At 47.2% G+C, this 18,899-nt stretch overlaps 1 protein-coding gene across 13 annotated transcripts in view; it reads left to right on the top strand.

Annotated features, from left to right (window-relative positions):
• The window catches only part of SLC12A8 (solute carrier family 12 member 8), a 142,997-nt gene that overhangs the window by 88,598 nt on the left and 35,500 nt on the right, over positions 1–18,899 (top strand). For all 13 annotated transcript variants that reach the window (XR_014244747.1, XM_082392298.1, XM_082392289.1 and 10 more), the window contains 2 exons: positions 14,295–14,382; positions 15,986–16,073. Coding sequence is in view for 12 of the 13 variants with exons in the window: in XM_082392298.1 (XP_082248424.1) it covers positions 14,295–14,382; positions 15,986–16,073 (176 nt within the window). In the remaining variant the exon portion in view is untranslated. The remainder of the gene's footprint in view (positions 1–14,294; positions 14,383–15,985; positions 16,074–18,899) is intronic.

The following is an 18,899-nucleotide window of genomic DNA, read 5'->3' as shown; positions in this document are numbered from 1 at the left end:
GCAGAGAAATGCTATTGTCCTCTTATCACACTGGGTGTGGGTGAAACCAGGATCCCCATGGGCAATGACTGAGTCTCCTTCCCCTCCCTTTCCTGCTTTCCTGCTCTACAGTGGCTGCAGGAGTCTTCCACAGTGGAGGTCCCTGTAGACGTCTTGTCTCCTGCTCAGGGCCCCAGCCTAGAAGGCAGTAAGCTAACATGTTTACCAAATGCTCCATAAGAAATAACCCTTTGTGAGGGACTGGGTTTGTTCCCAGGACACAGACTGAGCAACACATTTCATTCTCGATCAAGGCAGTGTCGATGCCCTGGAGTGTGGCTGATTTTGTCTCCTTTTTCTCCTCCCTCTGCCTTCCTCCATAGAGAAAGGAGGAAAAGCTACTAGATTGTTGAAAATTTTAAAAACTGTCCGTATCGAATGTGGGCAAGGATTCAGAGACACTGGAACTCGCATACACTGCTGATGGGAATGTAAAATGGCACAACCATTTTGGAAGATGGTGTGACAGTTTTTTAAAAACCAAACATATACCATTCCACTTCTAGTTATCTCCTACCGAGGAACAAAAACGTGTATCCATATAAAGACTTGTATATGAAAGTTCAAAGCAACTTAATTTGTAATAGTCCCAAACTGGAAACAACTCGAATATTCATCAGCAGGTGAATGGAGAGACAAGTTATGGTATCACCGTGCAATATAAAACTACTCAGCAATTAGAAAAAATGAACTATTGATAACCTGTGACAACATAGATGAATCTCAAAATAATTTTTTTTTTTTTTAAAGAATTATTTATTTATTTATTTTTGGCTGCGTTGGGTCTTCGTTTCTGTGGGAGGGCTTTCTCCAGTTGCGGAGAGCGGGGGCCACTCTTCATCGCGGTGCGCGGGCCTCTCACTATCGCGGTCTCTCTTGTTGTGGAGCACAGGCTCCAGATGCGCAGGCTCAGTAGTTGTGGCTCACGGGCCCAGTTGCTCCGCGGCATGTGGGATCTTCCCAGACCAGGGTTTGAACCCGTGTCCCCTGCACTGGCAGGCAAATTCTCAACCACTGCGCCACCAGGGAAGCCCCCAAAATAATTATGCTGTGTGAAGTCAGACAAAAACGAGTACCTTTTTTAAAAGGTTAAAAGTATATAAAAATCCATTTATATAAAATTCTAGAAAATGCAAACTATAGTAACAGAAAGCACGTCAGTGAATGTCTGGGAATGGGGGTGAGAGGAGCAGGAGGGAGGGCAAGCAGATTTCGGGGGATGAAAAAATGTGTTTCTGACCGTGGTGATGATCTCACAGATGTGTTCATGTCAAACTTCTCAGATTGTTACACTTTAAACGTGCAGCTTATTGTATATTAGTTATACGTCAGTAAAACTGTTAAAATGAAAAAAAAGATTAATGACTTTAATCACCTTTAACAACTTTCCTGAACCCCGCTTCTCCCTCTAGCAGCGGCCCCGTTCTGCCCTCAGCACAGCCACCCACCAGTCTTTGCCCTCCCGACTCCGTTTTCCTGCCTCCTGCTCATCCACTCTCTCCTTTTGCAATTCCAGGCCTGTCTCTCCAGTGAAATGATTCTTTCCAAAGTCATCAGTGGCTTCTGCGTCACTCAGTTCAGTGGGCATTTGCAGTCCCTCAGTGTGTTTGACCTCTCGGCTGCGTCCCACTTTCTCCTTCTTTTCTCGTGCCTTCTTCTCCTCGTCTCTCTCCCGCCTCTCTGACCTGCTTTCTAGGGGCATCCTCTTCTGCCTGCCCATTAAATGTTGGTTTTCGTCAGCCTGTGTCTAGGCCCCCTCTCTTCTTTCTCTACTCTTTCCCTTGGGATCGCATCCGTGTCCATTGTTCAGGGACCACACCCAAAGCTGACGACTCCCAGATTTACACCCCCAGCCCAGACTTCTCTAAGCTTCACGTCATATATTCAAGTGCCTACGTGACATCTTCTGTTGGTATCTCAAACCTAGCATGTTCAGAACCCAACCCATCCCACCTACCCCCCAACTGGTTCTTCTCTACTCCTGAGCTCAGGAATGGCACCTGTATCCCCCCAGTTGCTCAAGCTCGTAATGGGGGTTACTCCTGACTCCTTCTTCTTCCTTACCAGTACCCTCCAAGTTCTGTCAGTTTTACCTCCTAAACTTACCTGCCTTTACCTCCTGCTTCTCTCCATCTCTACCACCTGACCACACTGATCCAAGCTTCATCCCTTACCTGGTTAATTGCAGTGGCTCTGACCTGTCCCCTCTTGAGGCTTGGTCACAGGTATGAGGCTGGAGTTAGGCCTTGGTAGTGGCAGGTAGAATCCTGTTCTACAAATCCAGGTGTGCCAGAAATAGTGCATTTCTTTCACCTTAATGAAATGGAAAGAGAGTCAGTTTCTGACTCTAAGCCTTCATTCTGCCAGGATGACAAAACTGATGTCAGTCATTCATCATGCCTCCGCCTTGCCCTGTCATTCTGTATCAGGATCTCAGGGTCTTACCAAGTACCAAGGCATGTTAGGGGGCTCTGGCTATTCATCATCTGTGCAAAGAGCCAGGCCCTCCTATTGTCCTGTCTGCAGATCCCTTCAGGTTTATGCTCTCTGCTGCTTCTGAGCCACTTTTGGGGACTGGAAATCTGCTGAGCCTGGGAACCCTATGCTTAGAGTCTGTGTACTTCTCAGACCCTCCTTTCTGTGGTCTTGCTGGATCCCCACCAGTGCTGCCAGGGAGTAGGCCCCAGGTCCCCATTGTTCCAGATCTCGTGGGCCTTTCTCTTCCTGCCCCAGCTCGAGAGGCAGTCTTCTGTTCTAATACGGACGGGGGACAGTGCCGTCCAGGGCCAGCTTCGTGGGCATGGATTTATGCATTCACACTGGGCCCCAGGCTTGGAAGGGCCACACACTTGGTTTAATGCTTTGCTGTTGCTAAAATTCTTAATAGTTTTTGAACAACGTACCCTACATTTTTATTTGTGCTGGGCCCTGCAAACTATGTAGCAAATTGGTTTTGTCCCCGCAGGCTCTCCCCAGTCTTTCTGCAGCTTCTTTTCTGCTTCCTCAATCCTCGGAAATCTCCTAAGGGCTCAGGCCTTTGAGAAACAGAACCCAAAACAGTGTGCAGGCAAATTCTACTTCTCCCCTGCTGCATATTTCCTCCAAGGCAATAAAATAAAGGTCAGGTTCCTTTTGAATGGACAAAAAAGGAAAGGGGAAAATCAAAAAGAGGAAAAATTTTAAAAGTTAACATCTGAAAATATCTTCTGGCCCCTCCCACTCCCCACCCCCCTACCCCGATCTTCGTCCCCCTCCCGCTTCCCACCTGAGTGTTTGTTTCCTTAGGCCTGGCAGTGAGTCCTGATGCCAAGTCAAAAGCCCATGCTTGCAGGCGCCAGGTTAGCAGTTCCACCTGAGGCAGGGCTGTGGGCCTTCGAGGCAGGCAGGACCACCAGGAGGCTGCCTCAGGCATGTGACCCTGCCGGCCCCGCTCCGTGCTGCTCCCTTGGCTTCCCTCCTTTGCCTCTCCAGGCCCTGCATCTTGTCAGAGAGGGGATGCCTGGTGTGAGAGAGGGGCAGGGGTGGCTAGCCTCCCCTCTGGTACTTCTCCCTCCGTTAAGGAATTAGCAGTGGCTCGAGGTTGGAAGATGCCACCCAGGAGCCCAGAATTTGAGCTGGACTAACATTTGAGATCAGCTAGTCCAGCGACTCGCAACTTTTCGTCTTTGAATCCATATTCATTTTTGATAATCACTAAAACCCTCACTAACCTGGAAATTCTGATGTGCCTCGCTGGATCAGAGAGGGGTATCTTGGTCCTTTGTTCGAGAAAGATTGCTACCTAAGAATATTAGCCAAGCTTCTTTATTTTCTGTGGTTTAAATTATGAAAATATTGTTTTGTAATATTCCAAATATAAAATTATAATATTGAACAAACTGTCTACACAGGTCTCTTTTACCCCAGCCCTCTTAGGGCATGTGCTTTACTGTCCCTCCCATCCCCCCTGGCCCAACCAGGTTGAGAATCACTGAGCTGATCCTTTGTTTGACCAACTGGGAAAGGAGGAGCACAGAGGAGTTTATGAAGGATTGAGGAAGGTCACCCAGCTTTAGTGACCGGAGTTGGGTCACCATCCCTCTGTGGAGGGTTGCCTTTCCTGGCTCTCTCTCTTTTGCAGGGGCCCCAGTGTAAACACAGTGGACAGGACAGGCAATTTGTATCACTTGGCTTTCCCCTGGCAGATGTTCCATTAAGCTATGAAAAGCATGGATGATTGGCAGTTTCCATGGTGATGGATTTGCCAAGGCTTAGCTCTGAGTGAGTCATGGCTGGGGCTCCCTCCAACGCCATCCTTTTCTGGAACAAGAGAACCTCCAGGCTGTGGAGAGGGGAGAGGAGTTTGGAAGAACAAACACTTTCCAGTCCCCCCACCCTGCATCTTCGTCTCTGGCCAGCAGCATGTTATTTAGGTTACTTTAGAGATTTTACCCCAAGGGCAGGAGCTGCTCCTGGGAAGAGCAGCTGAAGCCTAGGTTTCGGTGGCTCCTCTGGATTTATGAAACAAGGTCTCCTGTCCCGTCCTCCTCACTGCACGCCACCACACCCTGTGGTGATGGCTGCGGGGTGGGGCCGGGGCCTTGGAGTAGACTCTGCATGTGCTTTGTTTCTGATAGCACTCTCCTTCTCCGAGCTACACCACCAAACTTTCTCTGAAAAACAAACATCTCTCCCTGCAGGGTTTTCACAAACACACATAGGCAACCACTCTGGGGATCCAGGACCACAATACATGGAGGAACTAGGAAATGGAAATTCACTGGGAATAATACCATTGTGTGAAGTCATGTAACCCCTGTTCCCAAATCTCAGGCTCTTACTGGAAGGGATAAGGGCCTCTTGTGGTTGACCACACCCAGCATAAAAATGTAGCAGGGAAACCAGCAGCCTTTGCCAGAACATCCAGGTTACCTCCGTGGTCAAGAGCCCTGCTGTTTCTGTGACGTCCTTTGACCTCCCTGGACCTGATTCTACCAGCACCCCCCGCCGCCGCCCCCCCCCCCACACCCCTAGAGGCTCTGGAGTCTGCTGTGCTGGCGCCTTGGGTTGGCCGGCTCTCTCCGGGACCCTTAGCTCAGCCCACATCCCCCCTCCCGGGGTATCCCCAGGTCTCCTCCTAAGTTATGTGTCTGTGGGTGAGAGAACAGGGACCTGCTCGGCCACAACCGGGTCCTGTTTTAAGGAAGAGAGCCCCAAGTAAGGACACCCTGAAGATGGGGCTCATCCCGCTGCACTCTGATGGACTTGTGAGCAGGAACAGGAGAAAAAGAAGCTTTATAATTATTATACGTGTTTATTTTTGTAGTTTCATTTATAGAATTAATGTATAATTTTATCAAAATTATTACAATATCTATAATAATTATTATCATTGCAATACCCTACAACTGTCAGGCACTGTGCTGAGCACTTTACAGTCTTTTGTTTAAACCTCACCATGGCTCCACTGCTTCTATCAGATGCAGAGTTACCACGAAGCTAATGAAGCCCGGGCTTCAGGGTCCCTCGCTTGTGTGACCTCCTTCTAAAGCCCCACTCCTAATTTCATATTCATAATTTTGTATTTTTTTTTTTAAGTTTTAGGCCCCATAGACCCTGTATCCTTCCATAGGTTCTATTATTAATCCATTTTACAGATGAGGAAACAAACACACAGAGAGGTGATTTCCCAAGGTCACCTGACAGAAGTGATGAACCCCGTCGCTTCCCACGTGCTTTGGAGAGGCTGCTGGAAGCGAGGACACATGTTTGTCTGGAGCTGCCCCTGACCCAGAAGCCAGCCAATCTTGCTGGAGTCCCAGCGTTTGCAGGTCCCGTTATTCCACACTGTCTGACTCAGCAGCATCTCTAAGGCATCGAGAGGGTGGGGTACTGACAAGTGCCGCCTCCAAGAATAGAGCAAAGAGGGCATGAAAGATTCCCCCCAGAACAGCTAAATAAACAAACCAGTCAGGTATGGAGAAGGAGTGGGGTTTTGGAAATCAGGTGGAAGGTAAGGAGAGGCAGCCAGAGTCCTTCGGAACCCAAGGGAGTTGTGAGTGAGGGACAGAGCCCATCTGCCCCCAGTGGACATTTATTTAGCACCTTCCAGGTGACAGGCACCGTGCTAGGCACCTTATAAATGTTCTTTCCAGCTTTACGACAGTCCTGAGAGGTAAATAATCTTATCCCCATTGGCAGGTGAGGAGACCAAGGCTCAGAGCCACGCTGCCTCCAAATAACAACAAAAGGTGGCAGATAAGGTTAAGTCACTTTAGTGCATGGATATTCTACCTTAATGAAAAAGAAAAATAAATTTATGAACTTAAAAAAGAAAAAAAACAGGCAGCCGAGAAACAAGCTCTAAATGGAAAGAGAAAATGGAAGTTTTCTAAGGTCACAGATTTGGATCAAGAAGCTCCCAGGAGGAAGCTTGGAAGTTCCTTAAGAAAGTGCAAGTGGTCCTTTAATGACCAACTAACAGAAACCAGAAAAACCTAGAAAAAACGATTAGACTTTTTTTTTTCCATACGAATTCTCATTTTCAGGATCAAAAAAGAAAATAGGGTGGGAGTGGGATTGTGATAATAGGCAACAGGTGAAGACTTTGATCTCTGTGCGCCATGGTTGATGAAGGGGGTGGCGAGGAAAAGATGACCACTATTTCGCAGATGCTGGTAAGTGGTTAATTGACATTTATACTGGTTATTTTAATCAAGAGCTGATTTTAGAGATGTCTAAGGGATCAGTTCCTCTCCTGGCCATCCATGTCTGTTCTCACAGACATCTGAGCCTGGGCGCCAAGCCCCAGTTCACCTGGTGCCACCTACCCAAACCATAAGCACCATGGCAATGCTCAGGAAGGTGTGGATGGTGCTGGAGGTTTAGCCTTCTCAACCCGAGCTGGTAAAGTGATGGCCAGTACCATCACCCTCACATGTTAAAGCTGAGACAGTGAGGATGTGCCAAAAGGCCTTAGGACTAGGGTGGAAGAGCAAGTCAGAAGGCTTTACCCATATGAAGGAAGCTGTTTCCTAAGTCATATGGTAACAAGGTGCAGCCCATATTATCATCCTGATACAGGGCGAGGACGTGGTTTGGGGTAAAGCAATTAACTGCTTCCTGGAACTGGCAGTTCAAGACAAATGAGGAGGGGAAATGCCCTGGACCAGGACAGACTAGTGATTCAGAGCTGGTGACAGAAGTTCCTGTGAGTAAACTGATGCTGATTATAACTAAGTTCAACACTCTTGTGGGGGGGGGGGTTACCCCAAATTAATCATGCAGTTACTCTGTTTTAAAAAGAAAAATCCAAAAAAAGCATGGGTGTTAGAAAGAAATGGAGAGACTGTATGATGTGGAGGAAATAACACTGACTTGAGATCAGGAAACCTGAAGATGAGTTCTGCTGGTTCTGCAAGCAACTAGCTTGAAAACATGTGCAAAATCGCCTCCCCCTCTTTGGGACTCGGTTTCCTCATCTGTAAAATAGAAGGCTGGAGTCAGTGATCTCTAGGACACCTTCCAGCTTTAAGAATCATTGATTCTAAATAGCCACTTTAAAGAATTTTAGGAAGCCTGCCAAGAAGAGTGTAAAGATCAAATAGGAATTCCAAAATGGACACTTGGTGTTTTCCAAACTGTGCTCCATGGAACACTAACAGTGAATAAAGTGTTTCATTTTTTTTAAAAAGTGTTCAATGTCAAATACGTTTTGGGAAATACTGTGTGCTACGTTTCTCTTCTTAGAGATGGACCATGAAAACCAGCATGTTATATGGTTAAGTCCAGCAGCAAGAATCTCTCTAATCTTGTTTAATCAATGTTTTCCCAACTCCCCCCACCCCCGCACGGAACCTTTTTTTGTTTTAGTGCCATATTTATAAATATCTCTGGGAAATAGTATCTGTTCTACTACATGCCCCCAACCCCAAATCTAGCTCTAACATGAATAATAGTATTTTTAAATTGCACCAGAAGCAGAAAGAAAGCAAACTAGGGAATCTCTATAATAGTTGACAAGCATGGGTGAAAAAATATGAAATCAAAATAATTTTTCTAAATCTAACTGGCAAACAAGACATTTATCGTCCACTAGAACTAGAGATCATCTGCTCAAGAATCGTGTAGTCGTGCAAGGGCAAAATTCTGGGAGCCACAGTGTGCAAAACAATCTAACAGGTGTGCCCGGAACACCCACGGGAGTCACCCTGAGGCTTCCTGTCTGGAGTGCAAGGTGCTGCCATTTCCTTGTCTCTGGGGTTTTTTGTGTATAGTACTGACTACTTATTTTCTGGCTTCTCTGTTTTGTCTCAGAAGCCGACTTCCTGGTTGTCTGGGTCGGACCCATTTCTGAGGGTGGCCTGTGTCAGGGTCAGCTGTCTCTGCTCCCACTGACCAGGATCCCCATGTACCCCACAGCAGGCCAGCTAGTGGGACCTCTAATCAAGGGTGGGGTCATTGACTGTGTAACGGATCGTGGTGGGGAGAAGAAAAGGGCGTTTGTTTGTTATGCATACAGAACCTGTTTGGAAGCGGGAAGCCATTAGGATTAATCAATCACTTTCCTAGACAGAAGCATCTATAGGAATGGAGTTCTCGTGGGTCCTCATTTCTTAACTTTTGTAAATGATGTGAAGGAAGGAGTACAGAATGACACGACAAACTATAGGAGGTACTAAAATGGCAAAGAGTAAATAGCAGTATGTAATCTCACAAAGCTGAATGAATAAAATTGCATAAAATTGCCAGGGGCTTGGGGGCAGAATGAGGTCACTGCAGATGGTGGAAGCAATGTGGCCAGGCAGGTGAAACACCAGTAAACCTGGGGACAGGTGAGAACCTTGGAAAAATGGTCAGAATTTGGGAGGTCCAGAAAGGGGTGGTGTTAATGATTGAAGTTATTGGGGCCTGGGAATCAGGTAAACATGGAGATCCGGCCGGGGTTGGCCTTGGTACCAGATTGTTCTGGCAGCAAGCAGTGGGGCCCTAGCCCTCAAGCAGAGCCTCGGTGACAGGACGTGGTCCCAGGAGCGCTGGTCAGAGTAAGGCAGGTCCTGGGCTTTCCTCTTCTGATCCAAATAAGACCTGCACGTGATTAAAAAAAAAATAGTGCAGAGGTGCTTGTAACATAAAGCAGTAGTCTCTCATCCCCCTACTGCCACAACCCAAAGAGCCCCTCCATGGGGGCAACCATTTTTCATACTTTGGGAGCTAACTATGTTACCAAGCAATATGCCTATACCTGTAACCTGATTAATCAAAGTCAGACGTAATTTATTGACTCCATGCTAAGAAATAGAGAAGGTTTAGCTTATTTACATGTTCCTCCATCCACTTCCCAATTTTTGATAGTTATATATATATATATATTTTTTTTAATTAATTAATTAATTATTTTTTGGCTGTGTTGGGTCTTCGTTTCTGTGCGAGGGCTTTCTCTAGTTGCGGCGAGCGGGGGCCACTCTTCATCGCGGTGCGCGGGCCTCTCACTGCCGCGGCCTCTCTTGTTGCGGAGCACAGGCTCCAGACGCGCAGGCTCAGTAGTTGTGGCTCACGGGCTTTGTTGCTCCGCGGCATGTGGGATCTTCCCAGACCAGGGCTCGAACCCATGTCCCCTGCATTGGCAGGCAGACTCTCAACCACTGCGCCACCAGGGAAGCCCGCTAGTTATATTTTAATATTTAGTTCTTTTTTGATTGCCTTTACAACTTTAAATAATACTCTTGAATCTCTGTTATCAATTCTAGGCTACATCCCTTCACTCCTTATTGTTGGTATGGGAAATTAATATTCTGTGTTGTGTTTTAAGATTAATGTATTAGGGTCATATTTATTTTATGTGTAAAATATTTTTACAAGGAATGCTTTAGTTATCTTAAGGGAATCCCTAATTTTAAGGGAATCTGAATAATCCTTTTATATTTGTGTTTTAGAGCAATATCAGGGAAGCTATAAGTTGATTATTAGCAGGTGAATGGGCAAAATCTCATGAAAGCTGTAGTTTACAGGTTGAAGTGAACACAGTTTCACTCAAACACACACTCTACTAAAAATTTTTTTTGTCTTAAGATTGCAAGTCAAAAGGCTTTGGAACTTCAAAGACAAACTTCAGTATTCTTGGAAATTTCTTGCTCGTTTTAGCAAACACTTAGAAACTCCCCTTTATGATGACAAGATACAGAATAAGTTATAGCATTAACTTAAAATTTATTGCAACTGATATATAAATATTTGCTAGCCGTTTCCTTATTGACCTAACAAACTTAATGGCTAACTCACCTTTCAGGTTTCTTATTAAACTAATCGAAGCTTCTAACATTCAAGCCAGTCCTGAGTGAAGGTCATGGGACTTTTGTTTCCCACACTACTACAACAAAAATATAAGTGCCTTTTCTCTTCCCTCTACTTCTCTTCCCTCTTTTCATTTCCAAATAGCCATTAGCTATAGCTTTACTTTTACTTCGTCAAGGTAGATAATATTTGTATTCTACTTTGTAGCTATAGTTAAGTCCTCTGTGCTATGTCTATAGGTCAATCTTAGAAGCTAAAAAGCAATAAACATATATACTACTATGACTATGTAGCTGTTCACTGAAGACCAAAGTGGTGGGGTAGAATTCCATTTCCTTTACTGCTATTCTGATGTGGTCCTTGTATCATTTAGGGGAGAATGTTCCGAATATCACGGCCAAATGGGTTAATTAAAAAAATTTTTTATTAGTTGTTTAAAATCATGTCATATTTTAGTTTGCTTCATGTTTAAGTGTTGACTTCCTTGTTCACTTTTCCTAAAGTTTCAATAAGCTTTTTTTTCTTGTTGCCAAAATATGCAGTCAGCATATTCTTAAAATAATTCATACTGTCCGTTGTGTTCAATCCAGTTCCTATCCAGAGGCATCCCTACTGGGGCCTCCATTCTTCTGCTTCAATCCCTACTGGTTTCTCTGATGTACAACTGTTATTCTGGGACTTCATAAGTTCCTGAGTTATTATCACTGCTTTCTGAATCATGTGTTTTTCTCCTTCACAGTTTATATCCTCATTTTGCTGGAGTAGTTGCTTTAGTATCTTCCTCAGAAACCATATGTGGGGACTTCCCTGGTGGCGCAGTGGTTAAGAATCCACCTGCCAATGCAGGGGACACGGGTTCGATCCCTGGTCCGGGAAGATCCCACGTGCCACGGAGCAACTAAGCCCGCGCGCCACAACTACTGAGCCTGTGCTCTAGAGCCCGTGCTCCACAACAAGAGAAGCCACCACAATGAGAAGCTCACGCACCACAGCGAAGAGTAGGCCACGCTTGCTGCAACTAGGAAAAGCCCGTGCGCAGCAACGAAGACCCAGCGCAGCCAAAAATTAATTAATTTAAAAAAAGAAAGAAACCATATGTGGGAGGTAAATTTTCTGAGCCCTTGTTAGCTTTACTTTCACTTAACTGGTAATCTGGCTGAAACTCTAGTTTCAAAATAGCTTTTCCTCAGAATTTAAAAATCAGTACTCCATTGTTTTGTAGCATTCATGGTTGCTGATGAGAAGTCTGATGCCAGTCTAACTTTTGTTCCTTTGTAAGTGTTCAGTTTTTATCTTTGGAAACATTTAGGATTTCTCCTGAAATTGCACAATGATGCATTTAGGTGTGGACTTTTTTGTTGTTGTTTACTTTATGGGATATTTCAACATAGAGACTTTTGTCTGCCTCAGTTTGAAGACATTTATTTCTATTGTTTACCTGGTTATTTTCTTTTATTTTCTCTGTTCTCTCTTTCTGGACCTCCTGTTAGTTGGATGTTGTAACGCCAAGATTTCTCCTCTATTTCTCCTATTCTTTGCTCAAAATTTCTACCCCTTTATTTTTCTGTTCTAAATTCTGGGGTATTTACTTAACTTTATCTTCTAGATCTTCCACTGCATTTTTTGTTTTAGTGATCATGTTTTTAGTTTCCAAAACTTCTTTCTTGTTCTTAGATTATTTTTTGTTTTTCATAGCATCTCACTTTATAGGTAGAGTATTCTTCTTGGATGTGTCTGGGGCCACTAATTAGTGTTTTCTTCAAAATTCTCTTCTGGGTCCTGATTTATATGTTTCTTCCAGCCCAGGTTGTTCTGTTTTTATCATGCATGTATTTGTTGCTGGTTTTTGTTACACACTTGGCGATCTTTGGTTGCTGGTGTGGATCCCCTGCTATATATAGTGTATGTGGGTCTGTTTCCCTGATGGGGTTCTTCCTTCATGGGAGAGCTGACTGCAGCACATTTGTGGGTGTGGCTGGCTCTTGAGGAGGGCTTCATTTGGCATGTGAACAGCCACACTAGCAGCCCTGGTTTTCCTTGGGCAGTTTATTTAGATCTTCTAGAGAAACATTCCAAGGCTTTCTTTTCCTTCCCTTTTACTCTGTATCATTTTCTCTATTTTCTATGTTCGAGACATTTGTAGAAACTTTTCATCTACTTAAGGCTCCCCCTCCTAATCCTCTTTGCTTATAGGCATGTATCCATTTTTCCCCTTAACTACCCTTTTTTATAGGATCTTGGGAGGGAGGGGAATGAGAAGAAAGAAAATGTGCCTAGCATGCTATTTTAAACAAAAAGACCTTTAAGAATTACTTTTCCCTTATTTCAAAATGATCACTATAGAAAATTAAGGAAGTAGAGATAGACAATAAAATAGAAAATGATCTGTTTTTCCATCACCCAGCAATAACATTGTTAAGATTTTGAAACATGTTCTAGCTCCTTTTTCATTTTTCTACACATCTATTTATCTGTTTTTTTCTTTTATAACAATAGCATCATACCATATGTCCTCCTTTAGAATATGACTCTGAAATGGAAACAATAGCTTTGAAATCTCTTTTCATGTCACAACATATCCCTGACAATAATGGTGACCTGGTATTTACTGAAAGATGTATCATCACTTACTTAGCCAATCCTCTATTTTTAGACATTAGGTTGTTTATAATTTTCACTATTATAAACAAGCATTTATGAACATTTTTGGATAAATCTTTACTCATATCCTTGACTGTTTACTTAGGATACAACCCTAGTAGTGGAATTGCTGGGTCAAAGTTTATGCAGGTCCCCGCCTTGGTCCAACATTCACAGTACTCTTTGAAATAGCTCTGCTTTAACTTTCTGGGCCCAAACTTTCACTTCACTCCACTGCACTTGAGTTCCCTCAAGCATTATAGCAAGGGCGTTAAGAGTACAATTTTTGGAATCACACAGACCAGGGTTGAATCTTAGCTTTGCCACTTACTAAATGTGTGTAGGCTATTTTAATTAACCTCTTTGAGCACTGGTTTCCTTTTCTATAAAATTGGGGAAATAATTCTACTTTTCTGATGTGGTTGTTGTGAGGATTAAACAAGATAAAAAATGCATGAAGAGTGCTTAACACAGGCTCTGTCAGGTTCAAAGGGTTCATAAATCTGTAATGACGGGGTTAGACCCATTCCTCTCCCTAAGCCCTTGCGAATCTTCCTTCAAGGCCACATTGAAGATGCACCCACTCCTGTGGGCTTGTAGAGCACATGTGGGCTGGACCCACATGTGATGCTCAGAACACATTGTCTTGTTGGTTTCCTGTGTGTGTGTGTTTGGACTGAAGCGATGTCCTCACCGTCCCGCACTGTGCTGTCCCTCCTTATTGTGACTGACTAACTGCTTTTCATGAGTGTTCATGGGGAATAGAGTCCATGATGAAAAGGAGCTTGCCACTCCGTGTTGGTAGCGTCAGGATGGTTCTTTGGTGTTTGTTTACAGCCCTTTGGCAGCTCAGGAGCTTTGAACATGGTAGCTGGCTCTGGATATTGGTTGAGACCTGCCCCTGGGACGCCTGAACCCCAGTGTAGTCTGTGGGCAGCAGAGGAAGGGAACTCTGCTGAGCAGGCAGTGGTGGGCACTTTGCTAAGGCTGAGCCTCTCCTGGATGTTGTCCATCTGGAAAGCAGAGCTCAGAGCTCAGCATGTGGCCTTGGGACCTTTGTGTGGCCTGCCAGACACCTCCCTGGCCCTCATTACTTTGCACTGAGCCATAAGATGCTTTTGTAGCCAATAGGGCTTTCCTCCGAACTCACCCAACCCACAAAGGTCCCTTTCATGCCTCGAGGATGCCTCCCCAGTTGCCAGGGGAGATTGAGAAGTACAGTTTGCAGAGCTGCATATGGGAGGGCTTGCCCTGGGATCCCTTCCAGGAGAGGGCCCCGAGGAGGGGCAGATGATTCGTGGCGTATGCAGCTCACCCTTCTCTCCCATCTGGGTGTCTTTCAGGAGTCATGGCCGGCTTCAACATGGGGGGCGACCTCAGGGAACCTGCTGCCAGCATCCCCCTGGGCTCCTTAGCAGCTGTTGGCATCTCGTAAGTTCCCCTCGTGGCAATCAGCTGGAGAGAGGGAGAGAGAACCCCAGGCAAAAGAGGGGATTGCTCCTTTTGTTCTAAGAGTGCCCCAACTGTGACCTATCTATTCTATATTCCAATCCTCCTTTTAACACTCAGCCAGCTGGAAAATTCACGTCTGGTGGGTTCAGACGATTGCCCTTTCCTACCCGCTGCCTGGGAATGCAGCACGGAGGAGGGTTGTTAACCAAAATGAAATCCTTTCTTTCCTTTTTCCTCAGACTCCTGTCCCTCCCCCTCCCCCACCCCCATTTTGAACTTGGGCATTTTGTAACCGTTGAGTTTCCAGGGTCATTGCAGGGAATATAAAGAGGAAGAATTTTGCGATCAGACAGACTACGATTTACATCCCAGCCCTGCCGCTGATTGGCTGTGTGACTTCAGGCAATTTACTTAGCTTTCTGAGCCTCCTTTTTCTTCTCTGTAAAATGGAGGTAATGAGAGCATGTGTGCCCCATAGATTGTGGAGGAGGTGCTGTGTGACAGCACGTAGTAGGGACTCAGAGGCTGACTCTCCTCTTCCCCCGGCTCGCCTCCCTGGCGCTGCCCCAAGGCTGTCAGGCGTCCCTGTTTTAGTTCGCACTCTGCCACCCACGCAAGCAGGCTGGGTGCCTTGGGTCTGTTTCTGACCTTCTAGAATCTTCTGTTTTCTCTCTGTACACGGGAAGAAGCTCCTCTGCCTTCACTGGGTAGGCGTGAAAGGTAATGAGATCCCAGACATGACAAGGGCCCAAGAGGGTTAAAGTGCCTGTATTATTTTAACTGTGATGTTTTAAACAATATTACTGTGTCTGTTTCACCGATGCTGAGTTTGCTTTTAGCTTGTCATGATGGCACTGTTGCTTCTAGCCAGGTACACAGCACCTGTCTCTATTTTGCGCTAAATAAGGTGATCTCGTCGGGAAGAAAATGAGGCTGACAGAGAGAAGGTTGGGTGTCAGGCAGGAAGGGAAAGAAAGAGCCCTATCTCGTTTTTGGTCACAGCTGGGAGGTCCCGGGAGGAGCCTTTCGCCCATCCTCCCGCTGTCCAGATGGGGATGAGGCCACAGGGATCATGTGACTTGATCGAGGTCACAGGGCTTCTGAGGGCAGAGCCAGGTCCCTGCTGGCCTTTCACATTCGACTTGGCTCTCTGTCACCTGGGGGCCAAGGAACAGCAGGACTCCGAGGCCTGCAAGATGATCAGCTTGTTCTGCTGCAGGATAATGGGGTGCAGGGCCGCCAGTCAGCCCCGGGCTGCATCCTGGCCACCTAGAGGCCTGGTGGGCCGCTGCTCACCCCCAGCAATCTCTGTGATGTAAGAAAGAGGCAAAACAATGATACGTTTATATATGTGTGTGTGTGTGTGTGTGTGTGTGTATATATATATATATGGAATATGCCAGAGGAGAAAAAGTACTGGAAGTGCCCCCCAGACAAGCTGGGGAGGCTTCATGATGGGCCTTTCTCTGTCCTCTGGGACAGGTCTCCTCGGGAACCCGTAGGCTGGGTGGGGTGGGGTGGGTTGGGACGGGGTTGGGCAAGGGCAGGTGGCAGCTCTGCTCCGCTCTTGGGTTTCTTGCAGGTGGTTTCTGTACATCGTCTTTGTCCTCCTGCTGGGCGCCATCTGCACCCGAGGGGCCCTGCGCTATGACTTCCTGATAGCAGAAAAGGTGGGTGAGTCCTGCACTGCCCGACAGGCTCAGGCTGCGGGTCATTGATCGGCTCTGAGCAGCAGTGGCTGCCTCCCCCTTGCAGCCCTGCCTGGGGATCCACGTAGTCTCGGGCTCAGGACTGAAGTACGGCGGCCAAAACCATGGGGAAGATACAGGTCCTTCGTATGGATCCCTAGACCCGGGTAACAACACCTGAAAAGGCACATGCATGCAGGTGCTAAGTAATGGGGACACAAGCATCCCTTCATGTCGAAAATCAGGGCAGAAACAATCTGGTCCCCCGAAATCCCCAGCTCCAACAGCCCTTCATTTTTGCCGGTAGCCTCCCCTTCCACCACAAGCAGGAAGTGCTACTTGCAGGAAACGGGTAAGAAGGAGGAGGCTGATGGATGGAAAAGAGGGTGGCAAGGTGGAGGCAGGTGGCGGAAGCCCAGCGCCAAGGTGAAGGGCGGTGAGAGGCAGGGCTGGAGGCCCCTTGTCCCCTCGGGCTCCCCAGGGAGGTGGCCCCGGCTGGATTTGGCTGCAGTGTCTTTGTTTCCTGAGCCCTGCACCCTGCCCGCAGAAGATTAGCGAATTCCTGATGTTCCACAGCAGCCCTGTAACAGGCTGGAGGTCATGTGACAGTCAAGGACACTCACTTGGCATCTCTAGAACCCAGGAGAATAAGACTTCCACACATTCTTCTGGAAATCCCCAAAAACTCCTATCTTCCCTTCAGTTCCCTGGGGGGAAAGTGGGCCCTGAGATTCCTGTCATGTATCAGAGAGATGCGCCAGGCTAGGGAGGTTTTCTCACTCAGTTAACTCCTGAGTATCACTGCTCATATGTAGGAGAAAGTACCCTTTTCTCTGGTGTGAGGCTTTGCGAAGCAGCCTTGCAGATACATGGAAGGGCACTGCTTGGGGCAGCCTGGGGCCGGAAGCTCTGAACTTACATTTTACAGCTACGTTTGGGCTTGATTTTCACATTACCACAGGTTTCTTTTTCAGGCATGTAGACGCCGGTGTCAAGGTGATATTTGTTTTTGGGGGATGGGGGGGTCTTGGCCTTACCGTGTAAGCAGGTTTTAAAAGGGGGAGCAGTTCGGGTAGTGAGAGCGCTGACACCCACCTCCCAGGGCCCAAGGTCTTAGACCCCCCGAGGCGAGCAAGGTTTACTCTCAGGGGAGGAATCAACATCAGCTTCCCCCATTTATACCTCCGTGCTCGCTGCCATCTTGAGTTTCATCTCCCAGGGGCCTCTTCTCTAACTGTGGAATGAAAAGCTTGGCCGCATCAGAGGGATTAAAGGCCTCCAGGAGCAGCTGGGCCTTGGCCCGAGGGAGCTGCCGGCTGCTGTCTGCACCGTGCCAGTGGCTAGCTAGCTCTGCCCCTTCACGAGCCGGTTCTTCCCGTGGATTCCCCCACAGAGGTCCCTTCAACCACCAGAGACTCTGATCTGGATGGAGGGAGGCCAGTGATCCCTGGGCGGGGTCTCCTCTCCCCGCTCCTTCCCCTGCTTTGCAGGGAAGCTAAGAGCGGGTGTGTGGGAGCATGGGCAGCCTGTGTCCGAGGAAGGCCACAACAGCAAGCGAGTAAGAACGTCTCCACGGACAGCGCAGGGGAGACTTCGTGGGTGGAGATTCCACCACTAATAATAGACTCGCGAATGGGGTCAGGGAGGGGGTGGAGTTTGTTTGAAATGCCACCTGTCCCAGGCACTAAAACAGCTAGGCAGGCAAGCCCTTCTGGGGTTGGAGACACCTGCCAAACCGTGCCTGGCAAATGCGTGTGGGAATGTCACTACGTGCATACCGGGTGAGAGGTGGACAGTTGGTTTTTGGAGAGGACAGGAGACTGTTTCCCGGAACAGGCTGTTGTAAAACCTATGAAAGAAAGAAAAGATAGTGTTCTTGATTGTCAGTAGCAAGCAGGGGCCAGCGCAGCAAGTGAGGGAACAGAGACGGAACCAGCCAGGGCAGCTTCACAACAGAAGCGCCCTGATGCGCTGCCCCCTGTGGTACCCCTACAAAGGGGACCATGTGGGATTTTCCCCCCAAAGCCATGAAACCCGGCTTTTCTCCTTTCTTGCCTTCAGCATCCCTCCTTGGGACTGACCAGGCTGCAGTAGCAGGGACTATACTTGGGCAGTAAGTTGGGCCACAGACAGTTGTACTCATGGCACCTGGAGGATGGGAGGGTGCAGCATGAGAGGCTGGCAGGTACAGGTGTGGCCTCCTGTGGTCCCTTGACACAACCTGCCACCCTGATGTGGTTTTAATAAACTGCTCATCTCTCCCTCACATCTTAGCTGTGGCCTGGGTTCTGACCTGGCCCCTCTCTGAGCTCTCCTGGGCCCGAGGAAGCAAGGCCTCTTCCGTCTGGTCTGTGTGCCCCGAGGGCTGGGCACGGACCTCCAGCATCCTGCCCCTTGGCGTTCCTCCTCATGAAGCTCCTCTGAGCACGTCCCTCTCTTTCTCGCGAGCTTTTTCTGCCAGAACAATTATCTTCAGTGGCCGCTGGCTGCCCTGGATTCCTTTCCACTGACCTGCAGCTGGTCAGTTCATCTGTTTCTTGCTGGGTTTCCTGCAGCTTCTCTGATCTATTTCTAATTATTTGGCTTCCCAGCCCATGGTTTCTCTCAGAAGTTTCTTTTCACTTTATATCCCTACCCCAGAGGAACTTTTTCCTGGATGTTGGGTGTCAGTCTCACTAATGTTACACTTTCTAAAAAACCCTGAGTATGTCAAGGTGGCTCTGAGGTAGTCTGTGTAAAGCACAATACCTGGTGCATAGTAGGTGCTTATTACATTTTGACTCCCTACAAACTCCTTGTGGGGATACC

This window comes from Balaenoptera borealis (assembly GCF_965194805.1).
Source record: "Balaenoptera borealis genome assembly, chromosome: 5".
NCBI classification, from domain to species: Eukaryota; Metazoa; Chordata; class Mammalia; order Artiodactyla; family Balaenopteridae; genus Balaenoptera; species Balaenoptera borealis.
Note: the sequence above shows the minus strand (reverse complement) of the source record. Positions and strands in the feature narration are given on the sequence as shown.